This window comes from Pleurodeles waltl, chromosome 7 (assembly GCF_031143425.1).
Source record: "Pleurodeles waltl isolate 20211129_DDA chromosome 7, aPleWal1.hap1.20221129, whole genome shotgun sequence".
NCBI lineage: Eukaryota > Metazoa > Chordata > Amphibia > Caudata > Salamandridae > Pleurodeles > Pleurodeles waltl.
The window spans coordinates 1,308,265,863-1,308,284,115 of NC_090446.1; the positions used below are offsets into that span (position 1 = coordinate 1,308,265,863).

Consider the following 18,253-nt stretch of genomic DNA (forward strand, 5'->3'; position numbering starts at 1 on the left):
AGTGTACATTCCGAAAGCGCTAGGGAGGTCATTGTACGACAAAATTGGACTCAGCTCCATGTGGACGGAAACCTTGGTCTGTGTTCTTGCAACATTGCTTATTTTTGGTGATGGCTGGACTGTGCTAGTGTAATAGCATTAAAATGTGTGTATTTGCTACCACTGCTTATAGCAGGCTTTGACGAAATATTAATCAATATTTTGAGATTTATTTTGTTAGATCCTCTTAACGAAGCAACTTTTACATATGTTCTTTGTCATATTCCATTAAAAGCACGCTCTTAAAGCTTTGTATTCTAGAAACATGTCAAAAATATGCCTGAGTAAAAACCCTGACGTGCCCACCCAATTTCATTATAAGTTCCAGAAAATTGTAATTGTGTTTATATAGTGCTTACTACCCCTGATGAGGTGTCAGAGCGCTTTTCAGCGAGTAGCATGCTACTTTGGAACCAAAAAAATAATTGTTTACGTTTCACTTTTAAATATTGGAGCCTCAGTTTGTTCCCACCTGTTATTCCCCTGTGTTAACACTTTAAAGCTATTGCCATTGCTAGTTGCCACGTCCGATCCACTGTACTTTCCTAACCTTGCTTGTTGTTAACAGAGCAACTCACTGAAGTAATAATGTTCCTGCATTTAATATTTTGCACATAGTACATTAAATGAACTTTTGTATGACAAAAAGGGCTATGATCTTGCTGAGTGATTTCTGATTCCTGCGTCTTTTTCTTTTCAGTCACACGAGGGACCGGGTCATTGCCACATTGGGGGATGGGACTTTGGCTATATTTCATCGAGATGCAGGTATGTTGACTGTGTCAAGAAAATGTTGGTAGTTGATGCTTAAAAGTTGCATTTTCATTCAATTGGTTTGCATTATTGTTGTTATTCCTACAATGTCAATAATCCCTTTAAGATGTTGATTTGTGGACTTTTTTATTTTTTTTTTTACTGTCCTGTGGCATACAGTAGAAACTATATCTGCTTACAATGGTTTTGTTATTAAAAATGTTTGTTGACAATTGTGCCATTGGTCCTATTTTGGATAAGTTAAAGAGTGAAATGTCGGCTACCAACACAGCTGTTGAATTGGATCTCTCTGCTGACCTGCCTGTGCTATTTCAGTATCATAATACCTCATCCTGTACAATTCTGCCTGATCAGCTTACTCCTGGCATGCAGCTGCCTTCCATATCCTGTGCTTTTCCCTTCCGCAGCCCCTGTGAAAAGGAACTCATTCCTTACCTTTTGTGAGCCTGCTATGGCAGGGCCACATTTTCTTTGCCTTTGCTTGTCAGCTGTAAACTAGAGAAATATGTGTTGTCCTTCTCCTGCATATTTACTCATGCTCAATCAGTACAGTGGTATGTTGTGCAGCATCTCCCCTTTCAACTAATAAGTCCTATTTGTAAGTGCAGGTTATGTGCATAAACTATACAAGACCTCTGTCAGAAATACATGTGCTGAGCGAAAATTGGTGGTTTGTAAAGTTCTGCAACGCTTGTGCTGAGCAAAGATTTGTGGGTTGTAAAGCTCTGCAAGGCTTGATGTTTAAGGAGTTCCTGAGATTGCTAACATATAAAGCATCCTGCAAGGTCACAGATACCTGGGAACTCCATGTGATTGTGGATGTGGTGTATTCTTGCTTTAAGTCACATGTAGGTAAGTCCATGGTGTCCAAGGCCCATGCTCTTATTGATCTATTTTTCAGGATACAGGTGTGTGGAATTTATTAAAATATCTACTTGTCCAGGGGACAGGTTGCCTCTCAAATCTACTTGTCCTGTAAAAAGATCTACTTGTCCCTTTGGTGCCATGTAGTGTGGCGACAAATTATGGCCGCAATTAATAGCCTCTCTGATTATGCCAGGGCTACTACCATAGTAGGGCTTGAATACTTGCAGTTTCAATCCCTACTGTAGCAATTTCCTTATTTTGCCACCTTTCTGCAGATCTGCATACTGGGGCTGGAGGAAGCAGTAAGCAATAGTTCCAGGGCTGGAATGCCTTTGAGTCTGCAAACCTACTAACCTGCATGTTTTAAAGATTTTTACCAGCTTCTCTCTAATATTTTCCCATAATAAGAAAGGTTGGACATTTACTCCTGACAATGGCAGAATTAGAACTTCTTCCAGGGTTGGGAAGAAAGTGGTTAGAGGGAAAATGAACTTGCAAATGCTCAATAGATTTTCACATGAGCAAATCTACACATCATATTTACCCATGCTAAAATACAGTTCACAAATATTTTACAGGGGTACGACATATACCATGGGTGCACTTTTGTGACTTTCTTTAAGAATTTGGGGCCACATGTAGGTAGGTTCAGATTTGTGACCTGCAAATTGCGAGTCGCAAATCCAAATGTAGGATGGTGTCCTTGACACCATCTGTGATTCGCAAGGGCTTCGCAAATGCCCACCTCATGAATAATCATGAGGTGGGTCACAATTTGTGACCCCTTTGCGAGTGGTGGCCTGCTAGAGACAGCAGACCACCATGTCTGTGACTGCTTTTCAATAAAGCAGTTTTTTTTTTGTAATGCAGCCCGTTTTCTTTAAAGGAAAACGAGATACATAACAAAAACGAAAAATGAAACGTTTTCATTTCATTTTTTCAGAGCGGGCAGTGGTCCGCAGGACCACTGCCTGCTCTGAGAAAATGTTTGCAGTGACATTCACAATGAGGAAGGGGTCCCATGTGGATCCCTTCCCTTTTGCGAAAGTGTTAGCACCCATTTGAAATGGGTGCAAACTGCGATTGGTTTGCGCCCGCGTTCGCGGTCACAAAACAATCCTACATTGCACTGCGAGTTGCAATTAGGAAGGGAACACCCCTTACTAATTGCGAGTCGCAAACCTGTTTTGTGATTCGGTAACCAGGTAACTGAATCGCAAAACCGGGCTTGTGCATCGCAATGTGCTTTTTGCACGTCGCAAACAGCGAAAGTCGCTGTTTGCGACATGCAAGAAGCTACCTACATGTGGGTCTTGGTCCCTAAATAGGTCTGGTGTTAACAAAGACATTTTGTTTTTATTAAACTTCTATTTCTCTCTCTTTCGGCTGGCTTTACTGCGAGTGATCGCATTCTGCTCTTCCACAAGGAGCATATTGCCACACAAAGTAGTTTTGTTCAGTGTCGGGAACTACAGTGGCAATCAGTGACGTAACGAAACTGGAGGGTGCCCCTTTGCAAAGAACATGGAGGAGCCCCCTCTCCAGACTTACTCAGGGCAGGTGCTGTGCTGAAGGGGCCCCCTGGAGGGCGGCTGCGGGGCCTTTGTTATGCCGCTGGTGGCAACGTGTGCTTTTAGAGTTCAAAAACGTTTTAGGGGGTTTTGCCAGTGTTTGTTACAATGTTGAGGGCCTGGTAGCTCCCACAACAATAAAGTATTACAAAAGCCATGTCAAAACAAGACACGCATTGATGAAACTAAAAGACTTATAAAAATATGTCAGATCAGTTGGCTTTGTCAGTGTTTGTTTTTCATGCTTCCCATAATCGTGTTGAAAATGGTTACACTGATTTTCCATTAGAAATATTTTTGGGAAATACTAGCATGCATCAGCACATTTTACTAAATGACACTTAATTTGCATATAACCAGAGAGCATTCTGGGAGCATTATACTTAGCCTCTTAGTCTAAACTTTTCAAACATGTGTGTACACGTTTTTTGTTTTTTTTGTACTGGAACCAACGTCAGTAGTGAAGTGTGACCTTAAAACATTTATTTACAGCACTCACCCTAATAATGAAGGCTTTCAAATAATGAACCATAAATACAAGTTCGAACAGCTTTATCTTTTGGAAACACATTACCTCAACTGCAGAGAGTTCCACTCTCTGTAAACAGGCAGCCAAAGGGTTTGTGCTGCAGGGGGTTGGGCCTACTTGTCCCAAGGACAAAGTAAACATAAAAACTTGTTGCCCTTGACCCCAAACCAGATGTCCCGGGCGTTGTGGATACACCATCAGCTGCCCTGGAATAAAGCCTTTCACTGCTGCTTTTACGAGGCTACCTTGTATGTACTCCATCATACACTTACACCAGGCTTGGTCTGGAGGTGTACAACACAGCCTGACACTAGCCAAGGTCCTGTGGTGCTTTCATAGCTTAATATTGGATTCATTCCTGAGATGCATATGATTCCAGGCACTAGGCCTTGTCTTCAGGTGCCAAACAGCCTAATCCTGGTCCTGTTATATGTGCCTGTTCGTGGAGGTACATTAGAGATAGACTTGGGGTCCTTGAACCAGAGAGCCTTCTCTTTTATGTTCATGTACCCTGTCACTGAAATATGTTGCTGAAGTGACAGAATTGCCCTGGAAAGCAGCAGCACTCCCTCTGAATGTGTTTGCTCATGAGCACACAAACAAGTGTGACAGGATACTTTATGTGAATTCCTTTGGTTTCTGTGTATTCATCCCCTAATGATGAGGTTTGGTTGAGAAGGTGATAGATTAATTATTCCTTGTCACTGAAATCTGATCTCCATTATTAGCAGTTTTCCCCAAAATCAATGAACACTCTTTTCAAGCCTGTCTGAGAGCAAAATAGACTGGCTACAGGAGGTGTGTCCAGTGTTTGGTGGCATTCACACTATGACTTCCGGACAGTGCAGAGTGTAGTTCTGTAGGCCATGTGATTGACATTCACACTTCCAGTAGCTGGGAGTAACCTTTCATGTTTCAAAAACACAGGTTTAAGGCTCTTTTTGAGGTACCCTTTGTGCAGTCCTAGAGTATTGTCAAAGACAGCTAGCAATTAATTTCACTCACATACACTAACTGCTACTGCAAAAGTAGCCCATCAAGGATGGATGTCATAACTTATCATATCAGTTGCACATAAATGAACATTTGATGATTGTATTTTTTTCTAGTTTATTGCTGATATTATGTTATTCTCAAGTTGACTGCTATAACATTTGATATATCAAGTAAGTACAACTGATTTGCTTGCTCTAATGTTGCCACCTCAGTTTTTTATCTTCTAGCAATTGATACCTAGGCAGTCATAAATCGTCTGCAATTTCTTGAAAGAACATTTTGTTAACATCATGCCCTTACCATAGACTCCAAAGATTTCTGGACCAATTCAGTATCCGGTTGCAGTAATGCTTTCCCCCTAATGCTTTTTGCCTTGAACGTCCACCCCCTAAAGCTGAGTACTCTCAAATAGAAGAAGAAAAGTACATATTTCTCATTCATTCGTGGAAGATCTGATGAACTGCTGGATGTTCTTCGGTGTTGAGTGGATATCGTAGACAAATAGGGGTTTTGGTCCCTTTCTTTATGTTTTAAGCACAAACAGATATGCATCGTTTAAGCCTAGTTATTCCACTGTGTTTGCTTTGAAAGCGGGCAACAAATTTGTTTTGTTTGAATAAATTGTTGAATAAACTTGTTTGAATATATTTCAATGGTGGCCACTCATTGTTTTGGCACTTTTCAGGAGCAGCAAAATGGTGAGAGCCCTAGCTGCATCACTTGTCATTAATAGGAAATACAAGTATTGTAAATACAAGGGAAAACAAATCAATAGCAGACTTGACTAATTCACCTTGGCTAATATTAATGTCATTCTCTGAAGATCTAACACTCATATGTGAATTAACCTATTTGTTTTCATGCAAGGCGACCATGTATTTCTAGACAGCAGTTCAGGAACACAGTTGTCGCTGTCAGTCTTTTCATCTAATCTGAGTAAAGAGCAATTGATTGTGTGATTGACACCTCTACATTGGACAAATCCAAGTTTCTTTATCATGACTTTCAAGCCAGAGACATTAGACCCCTTTGACATCCCCAGAAATGGCATAATTGGAAGTAACATTATATATCCTATTGCACTTAAGCAGCTACGGTACAGATAACATCAGAGTTCCTAAAGTCTTAGGGCAGTCACAGCACTAAAGTTTACAGAGGACAAGACGAAGCTGGCGGAAAACTCTTTGCGCCGCCTGCCCCTTGAGACCCATTTCCAGACGTGTACTGACTGGTACAGAATTCCACTCCAGACCAGAGATCTGCACTGGTTCCTGCCACAGGTGCCTGTATATAATCGAGTGCAGACGCCCATGTTGGGTCCTGTACTGACATCTGTTTTTGCTAGATATATGTTGTGCTATGCAGTCGCAGACGTGCAGCCATTTGTCGTGCAGCTTGACTTTAAGCCAGTGCCCCTACCCTGCTGCAGCTATTAGTAGAAACTCCATTATCATTTTGATTCTAACTGTTCTAGAGCAGGGTGCCTCGGGGAAGGGCATGTTAGTTGCAACCTGACTGGAGCTCCTGTGGCTTCTTTGGCTCAAAGGCATACCAGAGCCAGAGGAAGGCAGAAGAGCACTGAATACCTGCAGCATGGCCTCTTTAAAGGCCTCAGTCTGCTGTGGGATCAATAAAGACCTGTGAAACTCGGGTGTGGGATCAGCAGATGGACTGACTAAGTGAGCTTCAACCTATATGAAGTGTGCATTACATCCTGACACCTGTGCACCTTCTTGAAGACAGTGACAGGGATATGGTAGAGTCCAACTTCGGTTTTTTTATGTTTGCGTTTTACTTGGACTTAGTTCGCTTTCCTTGAAGACTTTGTGCCACATTGGTATAGTCGTAGAAATGGCTGTCAAACAAATCTGGGCCCGTGACGTGGAATAGAACTTGGGCGAAGAACACTACGTCTTCCTATGCCTAGACATATACAGCTTTGCCCCCTGGAACTGAATCTCCTTTGGATGCTTAAGAGCATGCTTATCACATATATCAGTAATCAGGGTCCATGTCTAAAATCTGCTTCCTGCAGTCACGGCATGGCTTGAAACCTTTTCTTTTCAGTGGAGGAAATGCATGTTTTTAGCTGCCCTGGCACTGAGATGTGTCAGTGCAGTATGCCTGTTTTTCTACACTCAGGGCTCCAGAGAAATGGCCAACAAGATCTTTTAGCCAGATGATACATTATAGACTCGATGCAACCAAATATGTTATCTGCACAGGTTTGGATAGCATGGATTGCCTTGGCATGATGGTTGGTTCCACACCACCCTCATCATCATGATAAGTAACCTGGGGTGCACCCCGCCTTCCCTCTTAGCTGGTTTCAGTGTGGACCCATTGGGTTAGTCGGCACAGTGCAGGCTTTGTTAATGGACATGTCCTTTGATGGGTCTCACTGCTTTGGTGAAAAGGCGGACTCCTCTTTTGGAGTGCTTAAAATATGGTAAAGCGTGTTCCTTGTGGTGATTGGCTTCTGCAAAATAATTTCTGCTCCTCAAACTTTATAGGCTGTTCCAGGTGGCTGGAAAATAGACGGAGACAAGCCTTTTCCCTTCAGAATTTGTGTTTTACTGCCTCCCTGAGGCCTGTCTCTGTTGACACATCCTTAGGGGCTTGGAAGAAAAATGTCACTGAAAGCGAGAAAGGTCGCAGGCATGGGCTAACAAAGCAGGAAAGGAGTCTATATGGAAGAGGCAGCTAAGCATTTGCCATCTAACAGAGTTAAATGTGTAGGGTAGCAAAGGAAGAGAATGAGAAGTGGAGAACGAAAACGGGATGAAGGTATTGGAGAACAGTAAAAACAAAAAAAAAAGGAGGGAGATGAGAGAAAGGGTGTGAAAGAGGGCTAGGAAAATATAAAGACCAGAGCACAGTGGCAGAACAAAGACAAGGAGAGACACAGGACTAAGGCGATAGAAAATGAAGAGTGGAAAGAACAGGACAAAAGAGATAAAAGATAAGGGTAGAGAATGGAAAGAAAGGATGCAGTTGAAAGAAGAAAGGAGACTAGACGGGACACATAAAATAATAGGAACAAAAACTGATGTAAAGCACGAGAGAGAGGAGACTGGGAGGAGAAAGAGCAACGGAGAGGGGAGATCTGACTCTTCAGAGAGGAGGGGAGGGCAATATAAAGAAGTCAGAGAGTAAGACTGGATGGGTTAGGCAAGAAAAGGGAAACAATAAGGATAGAGAGTCTGAAAAGAAAGACGGGTGTAGAGGAAAGGGGCAAAGATAGGAAGTACAGAAATGATGTTAAAATAACTGAGAAAATGGAGGGTGAAAAATAAAGCAATAGAGAGAAGGAGAAAAAGTGACGGGAGAAAAGGAAGAAAAGGATAGAATGGAAGAAAAAAGCATGGGAGAGAGAAAACAGAAATAAAGGAACTAGATGGCTAGCAAGAGAAGGGGGCATTTATGGAGGAGAAGGGGAGAGAAGTGCAGAAAGAGAAAATGGTATAAGTGGAGTGAGCACAGAGAAAGAAAAGAAATGAGCCATGTAGATGAGACAGAGAGAAAGATAACAATTGAAAAGAGAGAAAAAGTAGGGAAGGAGGGACTGATATGCAGCAGATAGAGAAACAGGTGTAAGGGAAAAGGAGACCAGGCCAAGGGAGAAAAAACTATGCTTAATTTGTGCTTGTTGTTTCCGGTGCTGAGCACCAGCACTTATTTTTGAGGGGCAGCACTTATATTTCTTCCTCAAGCATTTACTGCAAGCAAAAGACACATATGGGAAGGATGGAGGAAGAGAAAAACAAAACAGCGTCACAATGGGAGAAAACAGGGGCAGGGAGTGGCTTTAAATGGACTAAAGAGGCCCGAGATGGCTTAAGGATTACGCTGCTTCAATATTCCATGTTCGCACATTTAATTGCAGCAGCCCCGTGCTTAACAGGAGGGATTTGTGCACTAGCACGTTTTATTTATTTATTTTTATTTATTACAAATTAAGCACTGAGAAAAAGATTGCAAAACTCATTAATCGTAGTGAAATGGAGTAAGCAGAAGAGAAAGATGGGGAAGAGTAAACATATTAAGAAAACAAAGGGAGGAGGGAGACAAGCGATTATTGAGGGAAGATATAGATTGCAAAAAGAGGAGAAATAGAAAGGGAGCAGTGTGGCAGAGGAAAGGAGAAGAAAGAGAGGGATGTAAACGGGAGCAAGGAAAGGAGAAGAAAAAGAGAGGAAGAACATAAGGACATATAAATGAGAGCATGAGAAAGAAAGTAGGAGTGAGTAGGGATGTGTGAAACTAAAGGAGGAAAAGGAGGTGAGAGTGTGTGATGGACATAAGGAAAAGAGAGGCAAGGCAGATAAAACAGAACTACGAGCCCCATAAATAGGGGTACAGCTATCGTAAGTACAGAAGGAGCAGTATTGATGCACCCATGGATGCAAGGGACCCACTTCTCAGACTGTCTAACTTTTAATACTGGGCAAGGGCCCGAATTTCCTTTCTTGCATTAGGGCTCATAATGCTCTTGCTACACCACTGCCAGTTTGGCAGTACATCAAGTTCGACAGATGGATCTTGGAAATTATTCAAAACGTCTATGCCCTACCTTTTATTTCCTCACCACCAAGTATCTCTCCTACACCAGAATGGATTTCAGAGTCTTCCCACCACTTCTTCTCTTGCATTGAGTTTTTAAGCAGGCCAGAACTGACACAGAATAGGGCAGGACATTGGAGTACCCTGAACTCCTAAGCATGCACATCTGTCTTTCAGTCAGGCTTCCTACCACCCTAATCTCCGGAATTGACACCACTGTGCATAAGACTGAGCAGCAGCAATTGATCACTGTACATATATTGTTTTAAGCAGGGGATTTTACCTTTGCAACCAGAGGCACCTCCACAAAATCTGTCTAAGCCCGGCGCTAGAATAAACTTAACTGTTACAGGCAAAGCTATTGAGCATCTATTTGTTTTATTGTTAGCTCAGCAGTCAGTGGGCGCTGTAAAAGGTTATTTTTAGCCCTTTCTGCGTTTCTTTGCCAGACCAACCTTCCTTGTTTAAATCATGTATGATGAGGTTATGACACACATGTTCTCTCTAAAGCAATTTGTGATACCACAGTGGAACCTTAGCTTGGTCTTGACATTCCTCATGTGTGCGCTTCTAGAGAACTACTCGCTGGTCTGCCTGACATTTTAGGCTGCCTTTCTCATTGTGATTACGTCAGTTTGTTGCATGAGTGAACTGTTTGCACTTTAGTGCACCGACCCTGCACCCACTTTTTTCCTGACACGTTGATGCTGAGAGCTTAGGTTGCCTTTGTGACTCCTCTCCTTTGTGAAAAATCTCCCAGCTTTCTTTGGTCCTCACCTTTGATAATGGAAGAGCGGCTCCATAGTTTGGACCCCATAAGAGCTTTGAGTTTTTACATTCATTGTATTAAAGACCATTGAGTAGACAATCAACATTTTCTGAGCTTTTTTGAAGCAAAGAAACGGAAGGCTGTGCAGAAAAAGACACTTTAAGAGTGGCGAGTGATCTGCATTAGGATCTGCTCTGCAGTGGCTACGAAGCAGCCCCGAAAGGACTTGGGGGCCCAATTTAGATGTCAGCGAAGGGAATACCCCATCACAAATGTGATGGATATCCCATCCACCGTACTATGATCCCCATAGGATAAAATTGGTTCGCAATATGGTGGATATTCGTCACTTTTATGACTGAGTATTTCCCTCTGCCGACATCTAAAGCACGCCCTTAGAGCCCATTCCTTCAGGGTTGAGGTCACTATCACTGAATTGGCTCCAGGAGCGGCTATTCGTGTGCCCGCTTGTTCCTCCAGGTCTGAGGCCACTATCACTGAATTGGCACGAGGTGTGTCCGTTCATGCGCCAACTCGATTCAGCAAGAATTTTTGGTCTGAACCCACTCCACAGATCTTCAACCTTATGGAGGTACTGCTTTGGTATCTATTCTAAGGTTGGGAATCTGCAGTTAAAAGTATTCAGCAGATGAACTACCTTTCTGGTGGGTGCTCTAATCGCAGATTTCTCTCTACCATCGGACTTCCCATTTTAGTGGAGTTGCACCTTTTACCTCTAAAAGGTCCAAAGTTAGTACTTAACACACTGTTACCAACCATTATGCATACTATGTGCCTGAAGTAACTTGCTCTTCTCAACAACGCCACACTCCACATGTTCTCTGTTACAGCAGGACCCAGGTTTCAGGTTCACTGGTCCGTGCAGTTTTGCCTGTGCTGGATGTGGACCAAAAGGAAGATAGGTCTGCTTAGGTTTTAAAAAGCACATTGTCTCTACCCCTCCAGGCCCTGCCCCTTTGCCCCCTCCCTCCTCTCATGCACACACCTTTTTATCTTGGACTTCCTTTTCCTTTCCACTTGTTACACTTTTGTTGATTGTTGGGAAGTGGTGAAGTAGAAGTAGATGCCAGTTTGTGATCTTGAAGTCTCCCTCAGCAGGTTGGGCCCTCAAACATGAGGTCTAGTGATGCCATGGGCCAGCACCTACCATTCTTGCACAGTCATCCTTAGAAAATATTGCTTCACAACATTTCACTGCCATCTGCTCCAGCTTCTCAGCTCCTTTGTTAGGCCTTGTGCAATGAACTAGTCTAGAACTCTGGGAGGAAACAAATGCAGATGCCTCACTGTTGTTCTATGTAACAGTGCCTGCGTATTTTCTTTTTCAACAGTCAATGGCATAGAACATTTTAAACAAAACTGCGGGATCCTAGACATTAGTGCTGCCAGCTTTGTGTTAGCCTACCTTTGCTCCACTCCAGGCCCCCCACTAGAGGTTTCTTTTGGGAAAAGGGGGGGGTGGGTGGGGGGGGGGGACTCATCACCCCTACTTCAAGTGATAAATGCATAGATTGGGTTTCTCTCCAGTCCTGTCCCAGACACGTCTTGAAACATGGAATTTCATCTTTTATGACCTATGAGGTATGTCCATGATGTACAGCAATTTCACACATATCTTCCTCCAATTCCTCTGCCTATTTTCGCTTGAATATCTTCAGAAAACAATAAGTCCCATGATCCAGGAAGCGAACAGGATAAAAGCTGACGGCCCTTGAGAAACTAAATGCCTGCATTTGATCCGCTGTCTCTGCCAAGAAACACCACGCGTGTTGATGGCGGGAGAGAGAAAAGTGGATGCCGGCGGTACCCCAGCCACCCTTCCCGCCGTGCAGATTTGGATGTACCTTACAGCCAATAAAAAAGTAGCAGTCCTTCATGTCTGAGTTGGTAAATTGGCGGGAAAAGGGGTCAAAACTCACCTTTTTTTTCCTCATCCCACCCTCGTCTTTGACTGGACACAACTGGACAAACCTGCTGTCACTGCTGCCACCACCCTACGGAGAAAACACACTTTCTGGTGCGGACTTGAAGGTTGGAATGCCGCATTGCCAGGATATGTTGAGTGGACACTGCATGGGAGGTTGGGACCACTGCATGCATATACATGTCACAGGAATTTATATTTTTTAATTATGTGTGACACGGTGTCATACGTGGCTGGGGACACACTGACACATCATGTATATCACACACATACACAACTCCCATTGTGGTGTCATCATTTATTGAAAAATGAATGCTGGCACCACAATGATGGTACACTCACACTGAACAGCCGTGTTCATGTGTGCGCATTGCAAGGGGACCTGTATGGGTAGGTTTGTGCTATCTATTGTGTAAGTGAGTCTGTACTTGTGTGTGTGTGAATTGTCTGAGGTGGAGGGAGCTGGAGTGGGTGGTGTGGTTGTGTCTGTATGTGTGTCACTAGCATGTGAGACTGATGTTGTGTATGTTATGGTGGCATGTGCCTCATTCAGGTGAGTGTTGTTGTGTGGTGAATGTTGTTGTATGTTATGATGTGTTTGTGTAGCTGAGTGTGTAGTTGTGTTAGTTTTTGTGGTTGTGTTGTGAGTGGGTGCAGTGACAATGGTGTATGTATGGCATGGATGTATGTGAATGTGTGTTTTCGGCATGTACCAGTTGTGCTGTTTTGGAATTGGGTTATTGTGTGAAAACTGTGTGTTGTGTAGTGCAGGGGGACACAGATGGCGAAGGTACTGTGTGTGTGTGTGTCACCTTTCTTTCATAGCACCTGCCATTGTACGAAGTCCATTGGGTCCAGCCCACTTCTCCCTCCGTCAGCAATCCGTTGCCATCAACCCATTTGAGTATCTGTGACATGTAAATACGGGGACAGAACGTCATTGACTTGACAGTCTTTTTGGATCTGCCACCAACACAAAGTAAAGTTCTGGAAAACCTCCCACAAATTTGTTATATTTGTTACAATGAATCTCATCAGTTCTTCTTTATTAGATGGGGACTTAAGTTTCTATGTGGAATTCACCAAATCCTCTTGGGGCATAGATCCTACTCCTGTGATGGTATAACCTAAATATTCAAAGGACTTTACATTTGTTTACTCTTATGGTTAGGTTAAACTCATCCAACTTCTTCAATACTTTTCTTACTTTCTATCATGCTCACTGTTATATGATAAGGACTTCTAGTTGCAGATTCCTTACCTTTGAATTCTTCCCAGGCGTCAGACTGGATCCGTAAGATTTTTATGAGCAGTACCTCTATTCGCTGTTAAGTGGCATTGATCGGCTCCATGTCCGTCATTGTTGTCATCCGCACCGGATATGACGTTGCAGGTCCTATACAGGCGGCACACCAGTGCACGGATGTCAGTTCTTTTCTTTCCATATCAGCAAGCACTGATGCGAAGAGAGCTACCCTACAGCCAATTTTTGACTGGCTTTTTCGACTTTGTCAAGGCCTTTTCGAGTTTCTTTACTACTGGTGTGTAGAGGCTGTCCTCTAGGAAGACTGTATTCAAGTCCTGCTGTTCTTGTCATCAGGCGATGTCTGTGATGGATTTACACCTCATGTGCCTTTGGTGTTTAGAGCACCACCACAATCCAAAGTCATGCTCTGAGTTCCAGGCCATGAATCCGAAGGCTTTGAGGGAGCGGTTTCTAAAGCTAAGGGCAGCCCGATGCTCAGCTCCACAGAGGTTGATATCTCAGTTGCGTGTAAGATCCCGAGATCAGACGCGGAGCTCGAAGTCATGTTCGTCCCACTCCAATTCCTCCGGATGTTTGGGTAAGCACAAAAAAAAGAAGTTGAAGCATTCAGCTCATCCGTCAGCAGATGAGAGAGCATTGGCACGCTAGAACTCATTCCAGGGAACCTGTGCCCGGGCTGACTCCGCAGCTCACTGAGTTTCCGGGAGTCGGAGCGACCCCTTCCCAATTTCGAGAATTTTATGAGGCCATGCGCCTCATTTTTGTGCAGCCTTGCCCTGCTGGAGAGCCTTCGATCCCTGCCGGGTTGGAATGGGCTCCTTTGTGTTCTTTGCCGGTGGCTCTGGCCCCAATGCCGAGGGGGCACCCAAGGATCCAGTTCTGGATGTGGACCGATGCCAGTAAAAACACCTCATCCTCCCCCGATGCTGGACATGACGCCGATGCTCCCAGCACCGTCCACGCCAACCACATTGTAATTCCCAACTCCGACGCCGGTGGAAGCCATGCCGCCCAAGTTAGATCCTGAGCCTTTTGCTTATGGCCTAGGCCTCGGGGATGAACGGTGGGCGGTTGGGGGGGGGATTCACTGGACCCTTTAGGATACCAGCACCTGAAGAATATATGGACTGGTGCTCAGACTTGGGTGAAGCCACAGGACTGGATACCGCTACAGATACTGGCATGCTTTCACCCCCTACCGTGGCTACAGAGGAGGGAGCTTCATTTTCAATGGTGGTGCGAAGAGCAACTAAGGTCCTGAAGTTGCCTTCAGTGGCAGTCAGGACTAACCTCCTGACAGGTGCTTAAATCTGGAGCTTCATCCTCCCAACCCCTGCTCCCTTTCAATTAAGCCCTTACAGATGTCCTACTGAGAACCTAGTCCAAACCCTGCACTGGGGCTCCTGTGAACAGGGCTATTGCCCGCCGCCCTGCTCTGAGTGACCCAAGTTTTCTGACGCAACACCCCACCCCTGAGAGATTGGTTATCCAAACCTCCCATGACGCATTCCCTTTCCACCCCCGTGTAGGGAATCCAAGAGGCTGAATACACTTGAGAAGAAGCTGTTTTCTTCTGCCAGCCTGGCATGGTGGTCTGTGAACACTGCATGCCTTTTGGGCTGTTCCCACGCAGTATGTGATACAGTTTCACAAGTGCTGTTACAGGTTCTGGAGGAGGTCCGGACTATAGTAACCCAAGCAGTTTCTGATTTGAGAGATGCAGCGGAGGTCTCGATCTGATGTGGACTGGACACGACCGACTTACTCGGCAGAGCAGTTGCATCGACGGTGGCCCTGAGGCACCACACCTGGTTGAGGACGTCTGGCTTCTCGGGAGATACCCAAGCTAATCTTGTGGATATGCCATTTGGCAGCACCCGTCTCTTCTGAGAAAAAGCAGACTTTAAGGATTCTCATGCTACGGCCTGGTCCTTGGGCTTTGTTTGGACCCATTGCCCTCCTCAGTCTGCTTTTTGCCCTTTTGTGGCCACGGAAGGGGCACCCCTCAACATCTGTTCCTGTCCAGCCACTGTGCAGTGCATCCTGCCCAGCCTCTGCATGGCCAGGGACGTGGGATCCACCGACCTTGTGGATCAGGAAGTCAGCGGTCCGGCCAATCCACCACCCCCATCCCCCCCTCCCCTCACCCCCTGACTCCCTGCAGCTGCTTCATAACCTTCCTAGTCTGACTCTTATCCACCAGGGACCAGTCGGAGGCTGGATCTGCCATCACCTGCTCCGCTGGCAATCCATCATGTCATACAGGTGTGTTTTGCAGACAGTCCTAAGGGGCTACTCCCTCCCCTTCCAGACTACCCCTCCATCCATACCAGCATCCTATGATCGGATGACAGAGGATCACTTGGCACTTCTCAGAGAGGAAGTTACAGCTCTCTTGGCCAAGGGAGCCATATAGAGGGTTCCTGTGCCAGAAGTAGGTTGTGGTTGCTATACCCGCTAATTTCTGGTACCCAAAAAGGACAAGGGCCTCCGTCCTATCCTAGACCTTCAGTCCCTCAATCTCTTCCCCAAAAAGGAGAAGTTCAAAATGCTCACTCTGGCCCAGTTTTTTCTGCCCTGGACCTAGAAGACTGGATGGTAGCGTTGGACTTGGAGGACGCTTATTTCCATAGTCCAGTCCTGCCTGCTCACAGACATTACTTGCGGTCCACAGTAGGCCACAAACTCTTTCACTTTACTGTGCTCCCCTATAGCCTCACCAACACCCCTCAGGTGTTCACCAATGTGATGCTGGTGGTCACAGTTCATCTGCCCAGATCAGAGGCTTCTAAAGGTGGGCTCACCCTAGGCTGTCTTCTCTCACCTCCACCTCACCTCCAGGTTACTGCAGACCTGCATTTGCTGGGGTTCACTACAAACCTGTAGAAGTCACACCTGACTCCCCCTCAGACCCTCCTGTTCATCGAGTTGTTCTGGACACAGTGCAGTTTTGGGATTATCCTCTGGAGCAACGAGTCCAGGATATTCAGGCTATGATACCAATGTTTCAGCCCCTATCCTGGATTTCGGTCAGAATGACACTCAGGCTGCTGGGCCTCATGGTCTCCTGCATCCTGCTGGTGGCACATGCCAGATGGCATATGCAGGTTCTGCAATGGGGTCTTAAGTTCCAGTACGCATAGCATCAAGGGAACCTCTTAAAAGGTCCAGATCTTGGAGGTAACTGCCCAAGGTCTGCAGTGACGGCTCACGAACTATGATTGGGTAAGAAGCATATCTTTCTCTCTTCCTCAGCCAGATCTGATAGTAGTGACAGATGTGTCACTTCTGGGATGGGGCGGCCATCTTGGAGAGGTAGAGATCAGAGGTACCTGGTCTCTGGCAGAATCCAGAATCCACATGAACCTGTTGGAGATCTGTGCACTCCGGCCGGCATTGAAAGCATTTCTTCCCGCTGTCAAGGGAAAGACGGTGCAGGAGTTCACGGACAACACTACATCCATATGATACTGCTGCAAGCTGGGTCGTGGACCCTTTGTTAAGAGGCTCTATGCTTCTGGCTCAACTTCTGGTGGCATCTCTAAACATCAGAGTAGATGAACTGAGCCTACAATGCCTACCGTCGACCCAATTCTTATCCCGACGACTTGGAGCGACAACGGCCGAAACCGCCTTCGGCTTCGGTGGGGCCTATTCACCCCAGGTCTGATTCGGACCCTTTTTCCTATGGGTACGAATATGGGGAGGAATTGGAGGGTCCCTGGACCCTTATGAATACCAGGATGACCCTGCTATGGACTGGGCACAGGATTTGGGCAAAGCTAGTGGTCTGGATACTTCTCCTGACGCTGGCATGCTGTCTCCTACCGTGGCTACGGCAGAGGGAGTAACTTATGGTATGGTGGTCAATAGAGCAGCTGAGGTGCTTGACCTTGAGCTACCTACTGTAGAAGTCGGGTCTAATCTTCTGACGGAGGTGCTTCAGCCTGGGGCTTCTACTTCAGAACCCCTTTTACCATTCAGTGAGGCCCTCACTGATGTCCTTTTGGGTACATGGTCCAAACCCACCACAGGGTCTCCTTTGAACAGGACTATCGCTCGCCGCCATCAGCCCGCACCGAATGACCCAAAATTCTTGTCCCAACACCTTGCGTCTGAGAGTCTTGTTATCCAGGCTTCCTCTTCTTCAGGCGCGTTCCCTTCCGCACCCCCTGATAGGGAATCCAAAATGCTGGAACAGTTTGGCAAGAAGTTATTTTCTTCCTCCAGTCTAGCGCTGCGGTCTGAACACCGCATGCCTTTTGGGCCGTTATACCCACTCCCTGTCGGATGCGGCTGTGCAAGTCCTGCCGCAGATACCGGAGCAGGCCCCTGCTATTGTCTCCCAAGCAGTGAACGATGGGAGAGACGCGGCGAAGTTCACAATCCGTTGTGGGCTGCGTACGACCGACTCTCTGGGCAGATCGGTTGCAACGACAGTGGCCTTAGGGCGCCAAGCCTGGTTACGCACTTCTGGTTTCTCGGCGGATGTTTAACAGTCACTCATGGACATGCCCTTTGATGGCACCCGTTTCTTTGGAGACAAAGCAGACTCTGCCTTGGAGAGATTCATGGATTCCTGGGCTACGGCGCAGTCCATCAGTCTTTCCTCAGCCACTCGCCTACCACAGTCCGCTTTTCGTCCGTTTTGTGGACACGGAAGGGGCGCCCTTTCGCGTCCTACCCCCATCCACTGTGCCACGCACGCTGGCCAACATATGTGTGGCCGAGGACACGGAATCCCAGGTGGCCGTGTGACAGGTACCCAGAGGTCTGTCCAGTCCACCCCTGCCCCCGCTGCAGCCTCCAAACCCTGCTAGTCCGTCCCCTCACTCCCACCCAGTTGGTGGCAGGATCTGCCATCACCTGCTCCACTGGGAACATATCACCACGGATAGGTGGGTTTTGCAGATCATTCGGAAGGGCTACTCCC

The 18,253-nt window shown here is 45.9% G+C and overlaps 1 protein-coding gene across 2 annotated transcripts in view; it reads left to right on the plus strand.

Annotated features, from left to right (window-relative positions):
- LOC138246226 (C-Jun-amino-terminal kinase-interacting protein 4-like) overlaps positions 1 to 18,253 on the plus strand; it is a 545,850-nt gene that overhangs the window by 430,401 nt on the left and 97,196 nt on the right. For both annotated transcript variants that reach the window (XM_069200626.1, XM_069200625.1), the window contains exon 22: positions 740 to 807. In XM_069200626.1, the coding sequence (XP_069056727.1) occupies positions 740 to 807 (68 nt within the window). The remainder of the gene's footprint in view (positions 1 to 739; positions 808 to 18,253) is intronic.